Here is a 24,639-nt window from a genome sequence, read left to right as displayed (position 1 = left end):
GAGTGGATTGGTATTTGTAATCGAGTTGTTCTCATTCCAAAATCTCTTTTAAAATGTCTTCAGAAAGCAGAAAAAGAAGAAATTATCCATTATCCCTACCCTCATGATTTAAAGACAAAACAAAACAAAATTGTTAATGTTTTAGAAAATTGCCTTCCTTTTTTTTTTTTGTCTACATGTAGGGTGATTTTTGAATTTTTAAAATATGTTTCACAGTTGTCATCAAAGTGTTATAGGCCTTTCATTGGAACTATGGCATGATTGCCTGAAATACTCTGTGATTTTTTAATAGCGCTGGAGAGAAGAATCATTGCCAGTCATATGATGCCACTGACTGACACGTGTCCAGCTCTCGGCAAAGTTAAAATATGAAGGGTAAAATGAGTTTGTGGTAGGGTCAGTGACTTCTTCTGCATTCCCAAAAGCCCACCCTTGTCTACCTCCTGCCTGCTGGTAAGGGTGGCTTCCCAGCACAGGGGACCTGGCTCTCTCCCACATTAGACTAGCCCCTCTCCTGGGTCAGGAGGTCTCTCTCAGCAGGGAGAGCGCTCTTTGTCTTCTCACACATGCACTGCCTGACGCACAGTAGGTACTCAAGAAATATTTCTTGGTTGGATAAATAAATGACTAAAGCTTAAGAAGAAGGTTACCAACAAAAGAGGGTAACCATTACCATAGGCTCAAACAGCGGGGAGAGCCCACGTTTTGTTGGGGAATGAGGGTTTGTGTGACTGCACTCAGGAAGAGAGAAGAGGTGGATGGAACTTGGTTGGAACTTGGAGTCAGAGCCAGTGGCCTGCCCTTCTCAAGGTCTTTCCCTTCCCATAGGCCACTACTCTGTCCACATGGTTTCCTCTTTGCTGTCCAGACCCCTATTCCAATATCCTCACCCAAGCCTGGCTCCACAGCACTGCCTGATTCCACCATCTTGGGAAGCCACTCACATCTACTCATACACAGCTGGCATACTGGTTAAGGTTTACCTGGGGATACCACCCAATAACATCAAGTAATAACTCACATGGAGCAAATTCAGGAATCAGCAAGAAGCAGATACGGCAGAGTCCTATTTTTCAGTTGGAGCTGAAAATCTCCTTTCAGTGGACAGTCTCTCGTCTGCCCCCAGGAAGGAGAAGGCCTACACATTCAGAGTCCAGGCTATTCGACCACTCGACTTAACTTTCTAAGGATGTTCACAAAGATACCTGCCTGAGTCAGCAAAATCGGTGTAAATAAAGAAATTCAGCCAAACTCAGTTCTCCATGAATGTTTGAAGTTCAACACCGGATCTCCCCATTTTGAACACCATCATGATCTCTCCCGCCTTCCTTTCCTCCTTTTCTTCCTCTCCACACTTCCCAGGTACCTTAGCACATAGAGAACTGTGTGAAGTTCTCCAAGAAAAAGAACAACGGGTCAGAAAATTCTGACCTCAGAAACAAGCTTATACATTAATAGAAAGGCAGGCATTCCTCACAAAGGAGTAACTTAACAAGGTAGAGAAAGAGAGAGCACGAGTGTTCTATCAGAAATGCAGGGGACATGCAGTCAGAGTCCAGAGCCAGGAGAGATGCCGTCCAGCTAAGACTCTCACCAGGGAAGGCTGCAGAGAGGAGGTGTCCTTTCACCTGGGCCTTGAAGGTTGGAGAGGTTCTGGGGATATGGGACCTGTGGGGACAGCCGGGGGTGGGGGTAATGCCTGGGCAAAAAGCCCTCCTGCTGTTCCCTTTTAAGTGACTGTTTATTGTTGAGGAAACAAGATGCTGTTGTTGGGGCCTCTCCATGAGGTGTTAAATCACTGCTCAGTAAACAGATCATCACCTTGGGCTGACTGCTCTGGGCTGTCCTGAGTTCTACCAGTTTAGGGCCAACACCGGGAAAAACACTATGAAATTTCATGCTGATGAGGTGTGACATTTTAGAGGAAAGTCCTAAAAGCCAAAGCCTGGCATGTGACAGAACTGGAGGAACCCACCGCTGGTAACGAAGGCTCCCGTCTGACAGTGATGGCCCGGTGTCACTCTCCCAGATTCGAGGGGCGGTCAGCACCCCCACTTACCATGGACGTGGATTCCATTTGGTTGAAAGGAAGAGTTTGTTTCCGGCTGGTAAGACTTCAGGTGTGGCCCACCTGCCGGCGGCTGGGTGTGGGGAGGCTGCGTTCTCTGCATCACTGAAGAAGGAGCTGGAACTCTCCGGGGGCTGATGTGGTGAGGAGATGGGGCCGAAGGTGCAAACCTGGGAAAACATTACGAGAGGAAGCGTGAGGGGCGTGAGAAAGTGGGAGCAGAGACAAACTCTTCAAAGCCAAATTCCAGTTTCCACACTGGCTGGCTAAGAGCATGACAAAAAGCCATCACAAGAAACTGATGAAGACGTTCTCTCCCATTTTTAACCACTGACTTCTCAACTAAAGGGACAAAGAGGTCAACGAAGGGAAAATGTAGTCACAGTTTGGGTTTGTCAAGCCTCTTAAAATGCATTTCCAATACTCTGGGTTTGGTGAAATTCAAGGCACATCTTTTGCCCGGCTCCCTTTTCTGCTAATTTTTAAATTCGTCTGCATTTTAGGGGAAATTTGATCCTTATGTTTCTGATTCATTTACACTTAGCTCATAAACATTTTGTTCTGTGAGACATATCTGGGGTCCAAGAAGTATTAGAAGTCTTTATTATAAGCCTTTCTCATCCTGTTCTCTTTAAACAATACATTTTCTTTTGCCAAGAATGAGGGAATTTAAACCTCAAAGATCAAGTGTGGTTTGAGACCCAGAACCTATCTGCATGGGTTCTGTGTTTGGCAAAGAATGTTCGCTGCTTGCGGCACAACCACAATGCCACGTGGGACATCTCTGGCGGTCACATGTGCTAATCACAGTAGAGCTACTGCTAGTTTCTGAGGAGGGACAGACAGATACAAGGTGATGTGGTCCATGTACCTGAGACAGAGCCTGATAACCACCCACCAGTCTTCTAATTGCAAGGGGACTTTGGCAGGGTCCGACTCCCTGGGTTTAAAGTGACTTTCTAGCACCAAAGGGAAGGTGTACCTGGCAGAGCAGCATTCAAGTTCACCAGTGTCCACAGACCACCAAAGCAACCCTCAGTGCAGGTCACTAGGGGGCTGGCACAGGGAACCCGTCAGTGCTGTGAGATGAAGTGACAAAATAATTGGGGAGCCAAGTGTATCAGCAATGGGTTGTTCCATCTCCTCAAAAAAGTCCCAGCACGTTGAAAACTTCCAGTCAGTCAGTCTTCGCCTGATGCTAACACGCAGCAGGAGCCAGCAGTGCACGTGGCTAACTGCACAAGGACGAGTCCTCTCCCTTTGCTGGGCTTTTGCATCGGGGCCATCGAGGGTCAGAAGGCAACCAGGCAAGTTTGGAATGCAATTTGCACCATTCTGAATCAGAATATGTCATAGGGCAGAGCCTCTACATTTGTGTGTGGCATCAAGAAGGAACCATGGGATGAGGAAAAAAAAAAAAAAGTAGGGCATTCATATTCTAGATGATTCCTAAATGAATTCCATCCGGTGAGGGCTGTGGAGGAAGGGGATGTGGGAACGGAGGAAGGGGGGTGGGGAGAAGAGAAGGCTCCAGAGGAGGCCGACGCGGACTGGCTGTGTTCGGAGGCCCATTTTCACTCTGCTGCAGGAGAAGAGTAAGTGAGTACCCTGGGCTGGGAAATATATGTTTTCCAAGCGTATCCTCTTAATTGGAATTAGCCTGGAAGATGTGCCAAGCGGCCGTGAGAGAACACATCGCAGATGAACCCTGTCACTGCCCTGAGAACATCTAGTAAAAAACCCGTGTGCCAGGATTCCTCATATGGAGGCTATTTTCTTGGGGGAAAGAGGCCCTAATGCGTCTGGCAACTCTGTCAGAGGTCACGGGAGGGAGCCGGGGAATTGTGGGATGGCAGGCTTTAGGGCTACAAGGAGCCCACACGACCACCCCTCCGGAGCCCTGTGGGCAGGAGACCCCCAGGGAAAATGGGGAGGACTGGAGCTGGGAGACAACTTTTGTCACTGGCATCGCGAAGCAACAAGATCCGTTGACTTGCTTCCTGAATGTATTTCTTCATCTGGGGATGAAAGATGCAGCACACTCCCGACGGTTTTCTGGTATTTTCTCTAGTACTCGTGCCACTCTTCCTTTCCATTGAGGACTGACGGGGCAGAGATGTGTGGTGGGGGCAAGTCACGGTGTGTGTAAGTCTAAGCCTGATATTGCAGGCTTGATGGAGGAGAGGGGTTCTGATTCACAATCCCCCCTGCTCCCGGCCAGTGAGCCTGACTCACAAACAAGGGTTTGATGAAGGGTTTGATGAACAAAGAGAGAAAATGGAGATGGTGAGGGGGAAGGAGGCAAAGACTGTCAGCAAGCCAAAATCTTCTCTCTGTACTTCGAGGTGATCTGGCTATGGAGTGAACCATGATTACTAGCTATAAAGAAGGGAAGATTTCAACTCGCTGAAATGGCAGAATTCATTTAGGAGTCATCTAGAATGTAAATTCCATACAAGAGAATCTACATCTATATCTGGATTATAGAGCTACATATAAATTATATAGCTATGTATCTATCAAGAGAGCACATAATTATATGGTAATTATAAATCATTCTTATCTATATTCATTCATGCAAATTCCAAACCCTGGCCATGCCCTCTTGGCTACCACATATTTCCATAATGTAGTAATGGAGAGCAGAGGAGAAAAAGTGCGGTAGGGTCACGTCAAGGTGTCAGCAATCCTTATTTCAGACACCTGGGAGGAGTCGAATACATACGCTGACCCTTCCACTGACCCCACATTTCACTTTTTGCTAATTCAGACTGGATTTCTCTTCACGTTATTCGAATAAGTAAGATTATATGGTATAAAGTTAACACAATTTTAAAGTATAGTGTGTCACTTCATATGAAGTATTAATAAAAAATTAAAAGTAAACCATTCGAGGTGAGATAAATGTATACCTAAAGAACTCCCTGGTTTGGGAAGGAAAGGACTGATACAAAAATGTTAACTTTTACAATACAGGGAAAAGATGAGAAGTGACAAGATGTGATTACAATTATCCACACGATTGCTAGGATCAAGGAAAGAAAGAAGAATTCAGAGCAAAAAAGCCCAGCATAAGGAGTGAGTGTATAAATGTGACTGATTTTCAAGTGTAGTACTTAGATTCAATTTTGTTACTGCTCAAACACGGTACAGAGTATTTTATGGAAAAACCTCTCAGACTCTCTCTACTAATTTAAATTTCACTTTTACAAACCTGCTTCCATGTTCACCCGCTCACAGAAGAGTAGAATTTAGCAAATTAGAATCCGAAGCGAGGGGGCTGGCGGGGAGCACAGAGGTCAGGGTGCTCCTCTGTCGCCTCCCAGGAAGGCCCTGGGAGCACCCAGAACAGTCACTGGCCGCTCGGAACAAGACTGATGCCAGAAGTGCTTTAGGAAAAGCCAAAAGGACTTGAGAAAGGAGTGGTTTGAGGCCAGGCACTCCAGAAGCAAGCAAAGAACCAAGAACATACACACTCACACAGAAGCTCATTAAGCCGAACATGAGATGTTCTTACTGTTACTCAGGGTAGCGTGTGGGGGCTTAGAACCCCATTTTCTTAGGGCCCAGATTTTCCAACATTGTTTCTTTAATACGCTCACATACACATACCAAAATGAATATGGTCTGAATATTTTGCCCCAAACAGATTTTTTAAGTCCAAAGATGGTGAATTAAAAATGTCTGATGCTAAAATAAGCAGTTTTGAGGCTGAGGCTACGTTGCAGTGATTTACGATGTTCCCCCCGGGGGCTAGCTCATGCTAGGACAAGATGACGTCACTCTAATTCACTGCAAGTCGCACAGCGTCCGCGAGCCGGAAGGGGGAACGTCTGAACACTTTCTGTCCCCTAGCTGCACATCTGCACTTCACAGCTCAGACACTACATTCAACGGAGCTGACCAGTCTCTTCTTCGAGACAACAGGAGGTCGTTAATATAGATATGCACACAACAGACTAGAAATTTTAAAAAATGGCACTGCTTACCAGAAACACTTCACACAAAAGCAAACCAGAGAACTGAGTCAACCTCTTGTTCTCCTTTAGTGGAGGAGTTGGGATAACCTGAGTGGTGAGCCACTGCGGGGTTCAATGGTTTGCGCCCCTCCCCCCACCTCTTGCCCGGAAACCCAAAAAACACAAAAACAAAATAGGGGCGCAAAAGATTTTAAAGGGCTCATAAAAAATAATCTCCTGGGGAAAGAAAACAACCTAGAAAGGCTTCTGTAAATAAATATCTATACACACCTTAGAAATTGTGTGATTATTTGGGGGGATTTGGTCAGTTATGCTCTTTCCCTTCTGTGGCCCACTGCCACCCTCAAGTCACACGGAGCTTTCCAACCTTGCAGCCAAGTGGGCCAGAAGCAAAGAGGTCACGTTTCCGATAATGCGGTACGAGAAAGAATGTTAGGTTGTTTCACAGAATGGTAGATCCCGACTGAGACACAGAGTCCTGATGAGGTTCATAGGACAAATTGAAATGGCAGGAGACGGATATCACCGAAGACCTACTGGGCTTGGATTTCTGGCTCTGTTCTTACCAGCTGGGTAATCCTGAATAAATGCCCTGACTTCTCCCAGCCTCTATTTCAAGTATAAATCTCAACACCTACTGGGGATCATAAAACCTGAGATAACATATTCATTTATTCATTCAAGAGATATTTATTGAGCACTGACCCAGAGTGTGGCCCTATTCTAATCACAAGGGACAGAGCAACACGTGACATGTGTCCCTGCTTTTGTGCAACTTCTATTTCGGGGAGGCGAGGCAGGAGATGAGCAAAATTAAGTAAGCAAACCATATACTGTATTGAGGAAATGAATACTCTGGAGAAAAATCAAGAATGGAAGGTGAGGGGTGGGGGTGCATCATGAATAATTTTAAATTGGGAAGTCGGAGATCTTGAAGTACTTTAGAAAATATCTGACACCTTCCAGAAGATCAACGCATGCTTATGGGATGACTGCTCTAAATGGAATGTACACTTAAGGTTAGCCTGACTTGAATGCACACCCAGGGCTTGAGAGCTCTGTAAGACTGTGGTTCCAGCACTGCATCTGAATTTCTATGGAGTTCTTAAAATTAAAAAAAAAAAAATCTTAGGACTCTTTTCTCTCTTGACTACTCATACACGGAAAGAAAGGCTTGGAGAAAGCAAGGCATTTACTCATTTGGCTAATTTTCTAGTTCTAAGAGCAAATAGTCATGGTCTTTCTTGTGTAAGGTCTCATTTCTTGGCCTCGGGTTTCCCCACAGAGTATCGTGAATTCACATATTCATCCAATCACATCATGTTCCAACTGGAAGGCAGCAGAGTAGCCTTATTTGGATGAGATAAAATAGGCCCAGAGACATGAAGTGATTTTCCCAGTCACACAGCTAGTTCTCCAGATACCACTTTGTCCCAATGAGGTCAGATGTTCCCTCGTGGAGAACACAAGGCAAGGTGGAGGGCAGTGGCGGACTCCTGCGAGCACCTGAGATTCGGAACCTTCTTGCCAGCTGGGGTTAGGGTGGGGGACGGGCGTATCAACACCCCATCGCCTTGAAGAAACCTGGTGACCAGTTTCCCAGTTTGCTTTGGTTAACTTGTTCATTCTGCACTAGAATTCTTCGTGCCCATGCTGGGCTTACACTTTTGGTCTTTCCAGCTGGGCAACTCCTTTCAAATAATGCTGTCTCCTGTCTGTAAGTCCAAGGTATCTCTATGTCAACTAACAACTATATTTCTTCAAACAGTATCTGCTAATAGGCTATGTTGCAGGCTAAGCACATGTCATAAATATGTCCTACTTTTCTTCATTTGTGCTGGATATTCAAGCAGTGCTAGCAAGCAGCGTGGGACTGTGTGGTTTAGCATTGTGTTGCGGGTTAATGCTTTGAAAAGAGGGGTTTCCGTGATCAAGTAGATTAAATGCTGGTTGATAAGTGCTTTGGACAGTTCTTCCCCCCCACACACTCTCTTCCACAGGGGTAATGGACCTCCCAAAGAAGGAAGAATGCATCAGAATAGCTCATTTCATTGCATTCACATGAAAAATATTATTGATTTGCTGCTAGGGAGTAGAAATAATGGATACAAACTAGTCTGTGGTAGATTTGGGGAGGCATTTTTTATCCCCCAAAGAATTGTGGTGGTTTTTAAATTCATCTGTGAAAACTAATCAATAAAAAGTGGCTTTAGCCGTTGGCCAACTACAGAGGGGGAAAAAAGGAATCCTTTTCAAAACCTAAAAAGAAAAGCACAGTTTTAAGGATTTCACATCTGATTTAACATCTAAAAAAAACCCCCCAATGATAATACCCCACTTTGTATAGCCAGACAGCACTCCATTTTAGTAGACTTTAGTGGTCTTTATAACGATTTATGAATCACTTCATGAATTCCTGGCTGACTCATCTGGGTGACTATAGTATCTACTTATACTTCCCTTCTGTCTCACAAAAGAGACACTTGGACTCAGTTCAATCCAGATTTGTCCCCGAATGAATCACAGCACGTTACTGGGGGAACTGCAAATTGAATTCTGCTTCTGAGACAATCAAGACCAGCTTTTAGTAATGAAGAAACAGCCGCTGGGAAGTGTGGGTAATTGCAACACTGTCCATCTGGGCAGGACCATGGCCCGCCAAGAGCTGTATGTCCGTCCGAGGGTTCTGTTCCAAACTAGTCAAAGAGCTGAATCTATCTCCTGCGAGGGCTTAGTGCTGGGTCAATATTAACTGTGAATAATTTCTCACGTTCCGCAAGACCAAGACTCAAATATGACTGCCCGAGCCTCCACAGGCCACGACAAAATGAGGGCTGTGAACTGGCTGTAGGTGAAATGACCACCAAGATTTTTCACAGAAGACTCACACGTATATTATGATGAGTGAGTGTTTGTGGGAAAGAGGATAGTGTGTTCTGGAGGACACCTTCTGCACTTGGGTATAGGGGGTCGGTTCTAAGGCCAGAAAACAAAGTCACCAATGCCCCAAGGCAGAGTGGATTTTTTTCTGGGATAGACTGAAATAGGGCAGAGAGCATCACAATCTCCCCTCCCTGTGGGAATGAAAAGGGAGGGGTGAGGACACCCAGGATATGTCAGAGAAATGAATTATGCAGGACACATTTAACCGAGAGCTGGGATTTTTTGGAATATCTTGACTGCAGAATTGGCTGTGACTCTGTTGTTTGTCTATTTCAGAATCTGATGTGATGGGGAGAAAGGGAAGGAAAGTCTGATTCTGCCAAATCCTCTTTACAAAAAAATCACCAACCAGAAGAGAATTTATCCAGAGTGGTCTTAGACATTTGATGTCAAAAATTCTGCCGTAAAAAAGAAAACCTGCTGAATGAGATCATCCTTTGGGCAGCGCCGAGCAGGTCAGAGCAAGAGGATTAACTCACGGTCCTGTGGCAAAGAGAAGCCTGTCTTGTTCAGGACGGTGTTAGGCAGAGAGTTCGGTCTGCTTTGCAACGGAGCAGATCAGATGAAAGCAAAACATTCAGAAGTGAGTGTAACAAGAAAGCCAGATGGGAAATGAGGGGGAAGAGTGTTGTTTTTGTCCAAACATGAGAAAGGAAGGCGCAGGTATATAAAAAATGGCCCTTTCCATGTCTTTCTCGTGGTCTCAAACTGTGAACATGAGCCTCTTGACAACATTGGAAGAACGTTTAGAATTAACTTTAGATGCAGGACTCCTGCCGAGTACGGCCGGGCACCTTTGGAAACCACCGCCAAATGAGACTTTAAAAGTCAATATAATCCATGAATTTGAAAGAAACTAGCTGGTGCTGGTTTGATCCGTAAAAACGTGCTGTTTGTGTGGATTTTTTTTTTTTTTCCATTTCAGGTTACTATTGTAGTAACCACAAGGGAATTTTCTGAACCTTCCATTGAATACAAGGCTCAATATTTGATTAGAGAAATGAACTGGAGGAAACCACATCTACTAAAAAGTTACAATCAGAGAAGGGCTCTTGGATCTTCTAGATAAAAAGAGCATCAAATCCTTGGATGTCTGTTACCATTTTGTATCTCCAGCTCCTTAGCCAGTGCTATGCGAACACAAGTATTCAATACATGTGGGTCGTTGCTGTTGAGGAATTACTCTGTTCAACAGACCCCGGGCTCCAAAGACTTCGCTCTCAACCTGGTGCCAGCATTTGTGTCCAGGTGGTACCTTTGCCCAGTTAACGCCCAGTTAACTCAAGTCCACTTGGAGACTATATTTGTCCAGAGGCCACAGTTTCTGTTTCTAAGGGGAAAGCATCTTATTCAAGAGAATGATTCCAAGTACTGACTCTGGGGAAGATGATCAAAACCTAGAAACCTATTTCTCCTTGCAACTAAACAGAAAAGCAACCAAAGACTCTATTTCAGAAAAAGGAGCAAAAAAAAAAAAAACTTTGTCTCGTGGTTTCTGCTCATTTAGGTGGTCTCACCACCACCAGCGGGCAGACGGGTTTTTGCCTGCGAAAAGATATACAATTCCTTCACTGCCCTATCCACCAAGCACTTCCCATCCAAGAGGGCAAAGGATAAAGGTGATTTCCAGCTCACCCTAGGAAGGCTTACGGGCTTTCACTTTGGGAATTCCGTCTCCATTTGACCTGTTGTTTCAGAGAAAGCCTTAGGAAAGGAATACACGGATACGTCCGAATCACATAATGGCTTAGTTTGAACTCCACGTTGCTACAGGCTAACGCAGTAAAGTGGAGGCCGCAAGAAAAGGAATTCTATTTTACCTCAAGCCTTCCTTGTTATTGTCATGACTCACTTTCCTGACTGAAAGTCCAAGGGGACTAAAAAAACATCATCTCGGGCTTTGCATGAGGTAGATTTGTTTGGAATGTGGGAACAAAATAAAGATGGCTGATTTGGCATTCAGAGGTGAAATGAATGAGACCTCTTCAAAATGAAGAACCACCGTACTTCAAAATTAAATATACATGGAAAACAATCTGCTATGAAGGGATATTTGGACCATGAGTCAAGCTGTTTGTCTGGAGGAGTGACACACGTACGCTCACATCGGCGTCTCTTGCTTTGTCCTGAGGTGACAACAGAGGACAATGTGTGGACGGAAGAGCAGCAATCCTCTGCTCAGGGTTACTGTTTCTCTTTCCAGAAACCATAAAGGAATCATACTTGTAGTCCTCCTTCTGGTCACATCTGTTCATTCCACACACTGCCCAAGTGCTGAGGGGGTCGGAGCCGTAAGTATGACATAGCCTCTGCCCTGAGGGAGCTCCGGCTCTAGTGGATTGTGAGCAGGTCAGCAAGGACGCAGAGTAATCTCAGGGACTACTACATCTTCGAAGAGAAACAGTAGAGTAACGGAAGAGAGTGGGGTTCGGGGGCTAGGGGAGGGTTTAGGGGAAGTGGTCAAGAAAGGCCTTCCTGAAGAGGTAACATTGGAGCGAACACCAGAAATGAAGGCACAAGTCACGGAAAGTTCTGGTGAAGGTGCCTTTCAGGTTTCAGGAATAGCACGTACAAAGGGCCCAAGGCAAGATGAGTTGGTGTTTTCCAGAAATAGTAAGAAAACCAGTGTGGCCGGAGCAGAATAAGCATGAGGAGCGGCGGTGAGGGTGTGACTATGGCCAGACCTTAGAGGGCTCCTATAAAAAGGAGTTTGGACTTGACTCCAAGCATGCTGGGGGAGGGATGTGAGCAGGAAATCCGCAGAGACTCCATTTACATTTTAAAGGGCCCCTCCTGTGGTAGGGAGCCCTGGCCTTGTGTGTGTTAACTGGAGGGTGGTCCACAGCTGGATGTGGGGGGCAGTTAGGAACCCACGTAGCTGAGATGGGAGGAGGGCATAGTGGTGAACTCTGCTTGGAGAAACGAAGCTGATTGTGTGTGAGGGGAGAGCTAACAGGACTTACAGATATTAATGAGATTAGTTATTAATTAGATTAGATATTAATGAGAAGAGGAGGAATCAGTTGACGACGTTTTTAAAGTTCTTAGTAGTAAGTTAAGATGACCATGCAGGCTTAGCTCTTTATTTTCCCCCATTATCAAGAAATAGACTGGACTCTGAAAACTATGCTCATAAAAGTTTTGCAGACAACACAGACATTAAAATTAGAGACAGATCAGAGACAAAGTAGAGAAGCTAGAAAAGCCAGTTCAGCAATGTCTTCTTGCTGTTATCTATTTCTTCCCCCCCAATAAAGCTATTCACAATCACTAGGTAGGTAAGAAGAAAGAAGCAAATGTAACCAATTTCCCTGTATGTGTGCTAAGAGGACTAGATCAGGGGAGAATTTTTTTTAAGATTTTTTTTTTATTTGAGAGACAATGAGCACAAGTTGAGGGGGGCAGAGGAGGAAGCAGGCTCCCGGCTGAACAGGGAACCCCTGTGGAGCTCGATTCCAGGACTCCAAGATCATGACCTGAGCTGAGGGCAGCTGCTTACCCGGCTGAGCCACCCAGAAGTCCCTAAGGGTCTGAGTATCTCTATGAGAACTTTCATTCCACAGGCCAATAACCCAACTGATTTATCCCCTGCCACAAGGGAGAGAGCATGGCTGTGGTCACGGATCAGCACTGAAGAAGCTTAAAGACTTGTGGGCTCTTCTGCCCTGGAATAAACCTGGAGAAGCAGCAGAAACTTGCCACAGATAGGAAGAAAAAAAACAGAATAAGGACCCCAAGCTTTTCCAGTCTAAGACCCAATGTTGTAACCTCCATTTTCAAGGGCGGGACATTGGGATTTTCTGCCTCTTCTCTGCTCAACGCATTGACACTGGGAACAATGTTCATCCCATTCAGAGATTCTCACACAAAACATGTGTGTGTGTGTGCGTGTGTGTGTGTGCGCACGCGCGCTGCAGGCAGACTTTGAACACCACGTCTCTCAACCCTGAATATCTGTGCAAGTCATTTTCCTACCGAGAAACTCACCCCTTCGTGGGAAGCTGAGTGATGACTGTTTTCCAGAGAGTGCTGAGGCCCCAAGAGAAAGGATGGTGCCCACAGTCATGCGGTCCGGGGTGAGCGTGACGTGAACAGCCTGTCAGAGGACGGTGCAGAGGTCAACACGCAGGCTGAAGAAATGGCTATCTGAGCCCGTGTTTGTCGTTCAGCTCTGGCTTTTCTCAGGTATTTTGATGCTCAAGATCGATGAGCTTTATTTTGGGGCCAGTGCTTATCAGTTGTCCTGAAAGTCAGGTGTCTTCCTGTCTGTGTGGGAGAGTCTCTGGGACACATGTCAGGGAAGGGCTTAGGACTGTGCTAAGCAGGTGGAGCGTGACCACAGTATGACCCACAGCAACACGGATACCTCTTAATGACACCAGACCTTCTCCCGCAGAACATGAGTGTGGCCAAGTTCCCAATGATGTCAGAGCTCGCTAACACAGAGCTGATTTTTTTTTTTTTTTTTTTTGGACACTTAGTGACTCTTCAAAATCCTCGAATATAGATCATGACTACATAAAACACAAGCTTGGAATTGTAAGGGGCAAAACTGGCGTTTCCAATTGTATTAAAAAAGAAAATAATATAAAACCCAGGCAGCCCGGCTGGTTTAGGATATACAAAGGACAGCCTTTGTCTCTTGAGGACCACACAGCCCATTCGTCTATTCTTTGTCATTTCTTCTTCTGTTGGATGTAGAATATGTTCTGAACTCTTGCTGGGTGGATAACACGGGGAGGCCTTTGGAATGTATGCCAGAGCCCTCAGGGTGCCCTTCCTGGGCAAAGACATAAATCCCTGTGGTCAAGAGAAAGCCTGATTTCCTGAAGGCAGCTGATGAGGCCCCGCCCCCAAGCACACACGGGGCCCCGCCCCCAAGCACACACGGGGCCCCGCCCCCAAGCACACACGGGGCCCCGCCCCTGCCGGCTCCCCCTCCTCGCAGCTCCCGGTGCTCACTTTGAGAGGACAGTTCTGTCAGCCTTGCTGACCACCGCGTCCTCAGGGTATCGCCTGGCACCCAAACTCCAGCGGTCTAAGCGACTCAGTAAATGCATGTTGCCCGTGCTGGGGTATGTTTTGATAAGCTTCACTATTTTATGTGATGCTTATGCTTTTAGCCATTAATGCACATCTACTAGGAGATTAAGAAGGGAGAGGAGAGGAAGATTGTGCTGTGTGAACACACACGTGTGTGTGTGTGTGTGTGTGTGTGTAAGCCAAAAGCTGAGTGGGTGAAGAGATATCCCTGTTTGCTGAGAAAGTCCCAGGGAAGGAAGGACAGTGAAGCAGCCGGCCTAGTTTTGAGCTGTTCAGATGCTATCGATGCAAACGGAGAAGGAGGGGGAGTATTAGGTTTCCAGTTTTGACAATCACAGGAAAGCAACGTAGGGAACCCCCACAACAAATTGGGGGTGGGGTCCTGGCGCTGTGAGTGTGTCTGTGCACGTGCACTCGTCCGTATGTATTAGAGCAATTATGTGTTGTAGCAAAGTATGCAGGTTACATAAGATGGCTTGAACTTCGAGAGCTGGGTCTACCACCATCTAGACCAATGAATCGGGGGGACCACTCTCTTCTGGGAACTTCCCGCCTGGACAGTGGGAGCTGGCAGTGGCCTCCTGTGTCCTAGGCATTCCCGCACTGGTCCTTCTCCCCGTCAAGGCCTCCCTAGCACGCAACACTGTGAAATACCTCACACGTATTCTGGAGGTTATAAGGCAAGTTTTAGGATCCTGCCCTCAGAAAACTAGTGATTCAGTTAGCAAAATAATATCCGGGAAATGATAAATAAATAAAACAGATGATAAGAACCGAGAAATGAAACAGGGGAACTTGTCTCTGAGAGCTCTAAGATGCAAGACGGCTTTCTGGGTTGAGAACTAATCCAAGCTCCAGCCTGGGCCATGTTTGGTCAATAATAGGACAAAAATGGACAGTCCTGATTGTCTTTCTAGGTAGAAAAAGATCCCAAAATAAGAAATAAGATGCAGAAATAAAGTCAGTGAGCAGGCCTGTTTGACAAGAGTTGGAGAACAGTACAGAATTCCAAAGAAGTTAAATAGAAAACAGTTGCTACCCTTAACCCCTTAGCATCCAGAAAAGTTGCAACATGTTTCCGGTGCTGAATGAGAAAATGCTCTCAGTATAGACCAGTCCTGGTTCTCCAAAGGCCCAGAAAGACTGTGTGTGGGGGTATATATACCTATCTATCTAGAATCCTAGCAATGTCACATCTGATATGGATAAAAATCAGTACAGCTTCTCAATTCTTGATACAGACTCAAGAAACTGACATTCCTTTTTTGGTTAAGGTATTTTGTTTGACTACTTTCTCAAAAACAATTGTCCCTAACATTCTCTGCTGTTGATTCCTGTCCTAGACTGTATATGCCTTGAGGAGGCCACATCCGTTCCCCATTTTCAGTCTCTTCTGGCTCAGAGATGGGGACCATCGAAGCCCTTCACGAGTCGCCCCAGGTGGTCAATCCGCAAGTCTCCTTGAGCTCTGCGCCCTGTTCTGTGGCCATCTGTGGAAAGGAGAGAGGCAGCTGCCATGCTCTCGGGGAGGCGGAGCAACGCAGATCCAGGGGATTTTCTTGGGATTGTAAGATTTCTCCATCTCAAAAAGGCATTCACAGCAATATGTTCGTTTTCTTTGCTCCAGCAGACATGCTATGAAACCCAGTGAACTGACATTTCCAAAGACTCTGGGTTCCTCTTATGGGAAGCCACTGTCATAAAGGATCCCTGGCTTGTTCCACATGACATCGTGAAACACCACTTCCCATAATAAGTTTAAATCAACATTAGGTGACATGGTGTGGTGCTGTGTAAATCACCGAAATGATGTATCATTCAGGTAATATTTCCAAAATAAAAATGGAGCCTCATCAAATTGAGAGAACTTGCATTTACTTGAAGATGGCCAGGATCAAAGAACCTGATGCTAACTGGGTAGACGTAGTGGACATTTCCTGACTTCTGACAGTGACTCAGCCCATTTTATTAACAAGCTAAAACTAAGTAAATGATGAATCAGTGCCTGCAAAGCAGGAAAAAGTGCGTTTCCCACTAAAAATCGCAAAGTGTGATAAACCTATTTCCGTTAAGAAAACTGCTGGAGTTTTTACTGGGGGACTTCCCAGGCAAACAGAGGCAAAGATATATAAACCAGAAGCGGAAGGTAAGCACATTTCCTCTTAGTGTTTTTCATGCTGCGCACTAATGCAAACACAGTGCATAATTCAGGGCTGCTTCATGTCACCTCCTCCCCAAACCTGATCGGAAGAGATAACCTTCCATCGACTTGCCCAGTCCAGTTGGGCTGGCAAAGGAATGGGCCACATGGCTGGTGGGGAGAGCTCAGCACAGGGCAAACCACAGGCGTGAGCAGGTCCGTTTCATCACCCGGCCATGTCAAGTACCGTTCCCTTCCTCCCCTTCTCCTCCCCTTGTAACTTTCCATGATGATCTACACTATCAATCACGGTCATCACTTAACACCCCCCTCTGGCTTCTAAACCTCAGTCTCTCGGCCTGGCCAGGGTTGCCTGCCTTCAGGCTAAGCCACATGTGAGGTGTTTCACCTGTGTGGCTCATCTACTCTTAATTCCCAAGCAGAGGCTCAGAGGAGTAAAGGATCACCACATCCTCTATGTGAGGCTCCTGATGAGAAGGAACATGTCTGTTCGAGAGGAAAAGAGCAGGCAAGTCCCACCTCTGACATACCCTGCAAAATAAATGTTCTGAGTCTTTAGAAATAGTCAAAGTCATGAAAGATGATGGTGATGGTGGTGGTGGTGGTGACTTTTTAAAAACTGGGCAACTTCATCAGATTCAAGAAGACTACCAAGAAATGAGAACTGGTATCTTATTAAATCCTGGATCAAAACAAACGAAAGAAGAGGAAAAGGAAACTAGCTATAAGGAGCATTAATTATACAATCGAGGAAATTTCGGTATTGACTGCGTGTTAGATAATGCTTTATTGATGTTAAATTTCCGGAGTGTGATAATTACATTGTGATTATGTAGGAGAATGTCCTTCTTAGGCGATCCTTCTCCAAGTAATTAGGGCTAAAGCTCAATGATATTCACAACAATCTCTCAGAGTGTTCGGAACCAATGGGAAACAAACAAAGGCTCTCTCAAGTCGGGAAGAGAGAGAAAGAGGAGGGAAAACAGCCACAGTGGGTGAACGCGGATGTGGGGTGTATGGGTGTTCGCTGTATTATTCTTGTAGTTATTTATACGTTACAAGCTTCCAAAGACGGAATTGAAAAAAAATTAAAATTATAAGCTAAGATAAAACGTTAAAAACACACAAGCCCAAGCAGCAGGAGCGCCTGAGGAACACATTCAAACATTCAGCAACCGCCGGAGCTGCGTTTGGAACGTCGGGTGTGTGGGGGTTGGTTCTTAACATGGTCATGGCTAAAGACCTTTTCTATCTTCATTCCTTTAACAGGTGTGTGCCAAAAGGAGACACGCAGATTGCTTTTCTGTGGTGTCCTTGTAAACAGAGTATTAATGAGTATTAATAAGAAGATGGATGAAGGAGAGGCTCAAGTGAGAGCTTCTTAGCTTCTCGACCTTGTGGTGACCTTCACGACCTCGTGGAGTAGGATTCTCAGCCAGGCAGAAGGAAACGAGAGGATAATTAGACCGTGGCTAATGTCACTTAAAACCCGGCTCCAAAGTTAATAAAACGCTAAAATGAATAAGCTCATCTCAACCTTAAGAAATACATCAGAGGGCGCCTGGGTGGCTCCGTGGATTAAGCTGCTGCCTTCGGCTCAGGTCATGATCTCAGGGTCCTGGGATCGGGTCCCGCATCGGGCTCTCTGCTCTGCAGGGAGCCTGCTTCCCCCCCTCTCTCTCTGCCTGCCTCTCTGCCTACTTGTGATCTCTGTCTGTCAAATAGGCAAATAAAATCTAAAAAAAAAAAAAAAAGGAAGAAAGAAAGAAAGAATTACGTCAGATAACAGGCAGGACTGTCCGCCCCACATGTCCTGTCCGTGAACTTAGGAGATGGGTTACCACTTGCCCTGCCCTGCTGACGGAGCATGGGGGAAGAGTCTAGGAGCTGCCTGCACTTAGCCACGTAGGCAGAATGGCTGCGCGAGGTCTAACGTCTTCCGATCCATATTCCGATGGAACGTCAGACACATCTACATGGATGGTTTATAGCCACCTACAGCCCCAACCCTGAATTCCATGTATTACCATTCCTTCTCTCCCACTCTTACTCCTACTAAACACTCCCTTTGCTTCTGTGAATGACACACTTTCCGTCCAGTCTAGAGTTGTAACTCCCAAATGAATCTGGCCCTTCCTCTTCACTCCATAAGTACATTAATAATGAGCAGTTCTCCTACATAACGACCCTTCACCTTAGTTCAGGTCCTCATACTACTCGCAAGGACTCCTACAATAACCCCTGTTTCGCTCTCCCTACCACCCGTCCCGGCTCCCGGCCTCCATGACTCTGCCATCTTGTCCCCTGAGTCCCTTCTCTATGACGACAATCTGGTGTGTCTCTCCCCCATCAGTGGGGTCAGTGGCTCCACACGTGGAGCCACAAGTGTTTCTTTACTTTCGGTAAGAGGTAAATCCCTTGGGACAAAATACATGGTTCCACACAAGCCAACCCACTCTTACCTGACTTCCTCAGGCCTGTCCACTCTGGGTGATGGCCCCTGAGCTTACTGGAACCGAATTCTATGCGTGTGCTTGTCCCTCTTATGTCTCGTACGTGTCCCTCTGGCTGCCTTGGATGCTGCTCCCCATTATCCATCTGGGAAGCTTTAACCTTCCTTCCACGCCTAGATCACCCTTTCTTCCCCTCACTCCGTGAGGCAGAACTAGGCTCCTGTGGCATCTTGATTATATCATTTATCCAAACAGCATCACTGTTCTTTTTTATACATCTGTCTGTCCTCATCCACTAAACCCTAAGAACAGCACCGTGTTTTCATAATCTTGACATCTCTAGCACCTGGAGCAGCGTCTGACACGTAGAACTCAAAAAATGTATTAAACGAACAGATGTATTAATAAGTAAAGAGGAGGCATAAGTAAAAAAAATATGGTTTATCAAACTTAAAAACCATATATATATATTTTTTTACTTATTTAAATTCTCATAGATCAGACCAACACCAATGAAACCACAGATTGCTCATTGAAATTCAAGATTGAAAACCTTCCTTCCTGCTGCCCACGCAACCCATTCTCATGTCCTAGGACTCTAGGATCGCACAGGGGTCCCCACAAGACCTTTTCTCCCTGTGGCCGTCTGGGAGCAACCCCTCCATAGGTCAGTTCAAGCCTGCAACACGTGAGGAGGAGAAAAAAAGGAGCCACATGCTGTCCACACCACCGGACGGTTGGGCAATCCAAAGACCGACCGAAATGTCAAGATTTAAAACTTTTCTCCCAAAAACTCTCTATGAGGGTGGTCTCGATGTCGCATGGCTGGCGAACAGCCCCTGGCTGGTCACCCACACAAAATCCTGTGCCCTCTTACGCTATACTCTCAAGCTGATATCGATCTCGGTGCCGGAGGTGCCGTTTGCATCTGGAAAGCTTTTCCGCCTCTGGGGACACTGCCTTCCAGCTGAGTCACCAGGACAAACTGCAGGGAGGTGGGAAGGACGGGGATTTGGACAGGTTTTCCCAGCATCAGACACTTTGGCTGGCGACCGCCAGTATCTTCTCAGCATTTCCCCGGGGAAGGAAAGTAAGACAGATAATGAAATGTTTGAGCCACGTGCTTTGTCGTGTGCACTTTCAACACGTCACCTTTGGATAACTCGGCCCAGCTGATGGATTATTAATCAAATTCAGCAACAGTCAAAAGACTTCCTTGCGCCGGGAAGTTGAGCGGCGACACCTATTAGAAGAGAGACAGATGGCCTTACCTCTCGGCCCCCGCGTCCACAGCTGCGAGCGGGGGTAACTGGGAGGCGGGGTTGTGGGGGCTCCCCTGCACATTCTGTCCCGGAGAAGGGTGGCCGACGGCGTGCGGGGGAGGCACCACCCCGGCAGCTGCTCCGCTTCGGCTTGAATGACCGCTGTTGAAGATGGAGGCTGCAATCAAGGGGAAAGAGGCATCAGGCCGTGCAGGCTTTACACCCTGGAGGCTGACAGCAAGGCTGCTTTAGGGGCTCGTTTGTGGTTCTCTTGGTGGCTTTGGGGGAACAGTGCTTCACTCAGTGGATATACACAGCTTTTGTTTTCAGGGTGGGACAGGCTCCTGGGCTCCTGTGCCTCTCGTGCTGCTTGCCCCCGCCGACACTCGTGGTCTGACTCGTCCCCTGCCTGCACGCCATACAATTATCAATCGTGTCATGTCTGCAGCAGGGCGAGGGGCTCGGAGTTAGCACTGCTCAGTCGCAGAGACACTGCTGGCCCCGAAGGGCGTCACAGGCCATCTGCCTCTTCTCCTGACTGCAGCGAGCCTCCGCGGGTCACGCTGCCTCTCTCTCTGTCGTGGCTAAATCAGGGTAATGAGAATATCGTCTCCTGGTCCTCGTACCGGTGTAGGAGCTGACAACCTCTGAACCTCAGGGTCCAACTGAGCCCGGCTGTTTCCCTGATAGCGTGACGGATAGACACACTCCGTCTCCATCAACGATGACTCCACGCCTGGCACCACAGAACACGAAAAGGGGCCCCAAACACAGCTCCGGACTCCTGACTCCCCCCCACCCCACACACACACTGTTGTCTATTACAACAGAGTGAGTTAGAGCCACACTCATAGGGGCAGCCTAGCCTTGAAGAACTGTACGTGACCTCAAACTTAAATATGTGCCCATTTAGATCAGCTAATTGGTACAATGTCACAAAAGAGACGGGGCTTGTCACTTTCCGAGTCTATCACTATCAGAGAGGCTCTCGGCGTCTGGGACCTACTCAGCACACGTCTCATTATGCGGCAATCACAGCAGCAGCGTTACGCCGACTCTCTTCAACTTCCCTCCCCGTACGAAGCGGTGCTGAGCTTTATACCCATCTCTGCTCTTTTTGAACTTACTCTACTGATGTCAAAGAATAAATGGATCTAAAAAAAAAAAATAAAAGGCATCAGGTTCAGGATTAAGAAGAAGCAGCCACATAATCAAAGAGATTGGAGGGTTTAAAAGTTCAGGGAGCGCTGCTTTTAGACCAGTCTCACTCTCTCCAACCTCTCCCGGAGAGCACGGATACCCCACATGACCCAGCCCCCCAAAGCTTCATCCGACGGAACAAGAGTTCAAGTACTTAAAGGAACATGTGAGGAAGCAGAATTACCATCTCCCTGCTCAAAAGCTACTGACAAGGATGTGCTCGGATGTGAAGGGTTTATGTCAGGTAAGTTGGCGCAGTGTCAGGTTAACTCTTGTCCTCGGAAGCCCGTGTCCTCCATGGCCCTCCGAGACCTGCAGAGGCGGTGAGACTAGAAAGTGCTTACTCGCTCAGAAAGGCACCTCGGGCTGTCAGGGCTCCAGAAAAGTTGCACGTTTGCACACTGACTAGCGTCACCTTATGAATCACTACCCGCATGTGCGCTCAGCTCACTCGGGCAACCACAATCCTGCTTGTATCCCAGATAATAATTTTACCGCGGGGAGAGGGCTGTTTGGATTGACTGCGGTGGTAGTTTCAATGCTGGTGTTTGTCCCCGTGGAGCTGGCTGCTGTAGACATGATTCCGGAAACTAATGGAATAATGAGAGGTCACAGAGACACTGTGGAAAAGTGGCTCTTTTTCTTTCTGCCTTGGTGCAGAAACGCGAGCTCTCCTTTTTATCCTGTTGTAGTTGCCAAATGCGCCCCTCACTTGCTTTCCCCTGGAGGTATTTTTGCACGTGTGTGTGTGTGTGTGTGTGTGTGTGTGTGTGTTCCTCACGAGGGAACCACTGCCTCTGTTGCGTCCATCCCCCTGGGCAACAGGGACTCTCTGGTGTGTGTGCTCTGAGATCTACTCTGTGGTTCAGTAGAAAATGGGGTGTTTCCCAGAGGTCTCCATGAGCTGCACCAGCTACATTTTTGCATTAGCTGCGGGAAAATCCTGGGAAGGGAAATATGGCATTGTTTGCAGCCGGTCTGCCATCCCTCCAGCCCTCCATCTGTCCATCCGACCTCTAACCATTACTTTTTTAACCCAGCGTTTATGAAGTGCCTACTACCTGCTAGCTGCTCTAGTCCCCGCCCTGGGGGAGGCGGCAGTCTAGCGGATGACCCAGAACTCTAGACACTCATTCTATCAAATTCCGAATCTGCCACGAGACACCATCCAGTGGTGTCCTGAGTGCTTTAACACCCCGTCTCATCTGTGGCCCCACACTGTGCCCTTAGCTCCGGTCAAGTCGGACAGCCGGGCATGCGGCCACCACAGCACAGCAGCGGACCCCGTGCTTCCGACGGTAATGTCCTCTACACCTCCCTCTGTTCACTTGGATCCTTCTGCTCTGTGCGGTCACCTATGTTCTCTGACTCCTCTCTCGGCAGCCAACTATTCCACAAGTGTCTATGGAGCACGTACTGTGTGGCAGATACTGAGCGAGGTCCTGGGACAGACGAGGGAACAAGACGTCCCTGGTGCTTACTCTCTCCAACAGCATCATTCGTGTTTGGTGGAGTAAAGAAAAGCCAATAGAGACCGTCTGGGGCCCAATGAGTAGGAAAGGAACAGAAAGGAACTTTTATCTACCAAATCCTCTTCCTTATTGGTCAAAGGTGGCCCCATCTAGGGTGTTACTTCTCCCACACAAGTAGGTAGGTGGAGCCGAGTGGCTCAGGTTCCCACAGATGCCGAGTACCCGGGCATCAAGGAAGCGCCAGGGCAGAAAGCCAGAGATCTGTGGTACAGGGGAGGGGAAGGGCTTCTGAGTTATATTTGCTGCCATATATGATGGTTACCAGAGCAACGGCTGCTGGGAGGACTGGGTGGCAGAGAGGATATAAGGTGGGCCATGAGAGGCATATGATACAGGGAAGAAGTCTCCAGAACCTGCCCTCCAGCTGCACTGAGGTCAAGTGCTGCCTGCCCTCCAGTCAAACCCACAACAGCAGCCCTTTCTTCCACTCCTGAAGCTGGTGGATGGCATTGAAACCGCCAGTGACCCTGTGACTGGGGACCCCAAGAGGATAAGGAAAGATGGGTGTTAGCGTTCAATTCAAAGTCTGAATTTGTAAAATATACAGAATAGTTTCTTATGTTGGCTGAAAGAAATCACCTGTGTGCAAAATGGAACCCAGGACTTGCCTCTGTTTCCCCAGAGATGGGATGAGAAGCAGAGGATGAAACCTCTCCTGATGAGGTCACCTCGTAGAAACTCATGGTTCAGTGTCTACACAGAGGACTTTGCATGCAGTCCTGGACAAGACACCTGCTTGTGGGTGTTGCCTACAGCCCCTACAACCACCAGAGACTTAGAGGAAATAAAAACAGAGCCTGGTGTCCCAACATTCATCCAACCCCTTGTCACATACCCTTGTGCTATAATGGACAAAACTCTGGGATGAGAGAACTGAGGCTTGGAAGGGTTGACCTTGGCCTTAACCTGAGACCCACATTTCTCAAGGACCATCCCTGTGGCACAGGAAAGGCCTCTCCTACCTACACCGACTTCTAGGAATTTCCAGCTGTATCAATCATACATCCAGGATTCCATCTTCGTGTAGTCTAAGAATATCCATTCATTCATTCATCCATTTATTCATTCAAACATAATTTTCCAGCCCCTACTCCACACGAGGCAGGTTCTGATCTCAATGTTTGAAGTTAAGTCTCTGCTGACTTCACCAGAATGCCCAATGCAACACATGCTTCCAGACAAACACTTGAGCTTGGCCAAGTGATTTTTTTAACCTCCAGAAGAAAATCTCCACATCAGAGCGCAACGGTAAGGTCACTTACAAAAAGGAAACATTTCTTTCCACACACACTCAACCAAAGTGGCGTGCAACAAGGCCTGTCAATCAAAGCATAGGGAAAGAAACTGATCCCTCTAGAATCAGAGCAATATTAACAAAATCATTGTGATCAAATCAACCGGTGCACACAGGCTGCCCACAGGGGTGGCCTTCATTGTCTGGTGTCACCCCAGGGGTTCGTGCCGTTTTCAAGGCTATAAGAGAGCTTTTAGGTGAACCTCCAGACAGCGCTGATGACTGGCAGCTGGAACAACTGATTAGGCTTGGCTGAGGAACATACTGGAAATTCTTATTGCTTTTGTGATTAAGAGATGGTGGACTCCCCAGGGAAATAAAAGCCTGGTCTTGAGATGGATTCGTGAGCCCTGCCTTCAGCAGAGGACGGGGAGCTGGCCTCCCTGACACTTTGGGTTTCCTCTCTGGAGCACAGCTCACCTCAGTCCCCTACCCGTCTCCTGCAGGGGGAGGGGTGAGTAACTCAGCAGGGCTTTATAGTTTCAACAGAGCAGTACTTGCTGGTCTGTGTGTTCCCCGGAGCCATCTCCCCAGCTCTCAGGACCAGGGCATTCAAGGCTTGAACCTTTAACTCGCTCAGGTTAATCTGGGTTAATAAACAGCTCTCTCTCTATCCAAATGAAAACAATCAATGTACCTTTCTAGGGGTATAGACGAGATACCCGGGGACGCTTCAGTTGTCAGGTACTCACTGTATGAATGG

The 24,639-nt window shown here is 47.1% G+C and overlaps 1 protein-coding gene across 6 annotated transcripts in view; it reads right to left on the bottom strand.

Moving 5' to 3' along the window:
- GLIS3 (GLIS family zinc finger 3) overlaps positions 1-24,639 on the bottom strand; it is a 438,156-nt gene that overhangs the window by 26,893 nt on the left and 386,624 nt on the right. For all 6 annotated transcript variants that reach the window (XM_082694388.1, XM_082694389.1, XM_082694391.1 and 3 more), the window contains 2 exons: positions 19,920-20,088; positions 2,060-2,238 (listed from right to left, as the gene is read on the bottom strand). In XM_082694388.1, coding sequence (XP_082550514.1) covers positions 2,060-2,238; positions 19,920-20,088 — 348 coding nt within the window. The remainder of the gene's footprint in view (positions 1-2,059; positions 2,239-19,919; positions 20,089-24,639) is intronic.

This window comes from Mustela nivalis (genome assembly GCF_964662115.1).
Source record: "Mustela nivalis genome assembly, chromosome: 13".
NCBI lineage: Eukaryota > Metazoa > Chordata > Mammalia > Carnivora > Mustelidae > Mustela > Mustela nivalis.
Note: the sequence above shows the minus strand (reverse complement) of the source record. Positions and strands in the feature narration are given on the sequence as shown.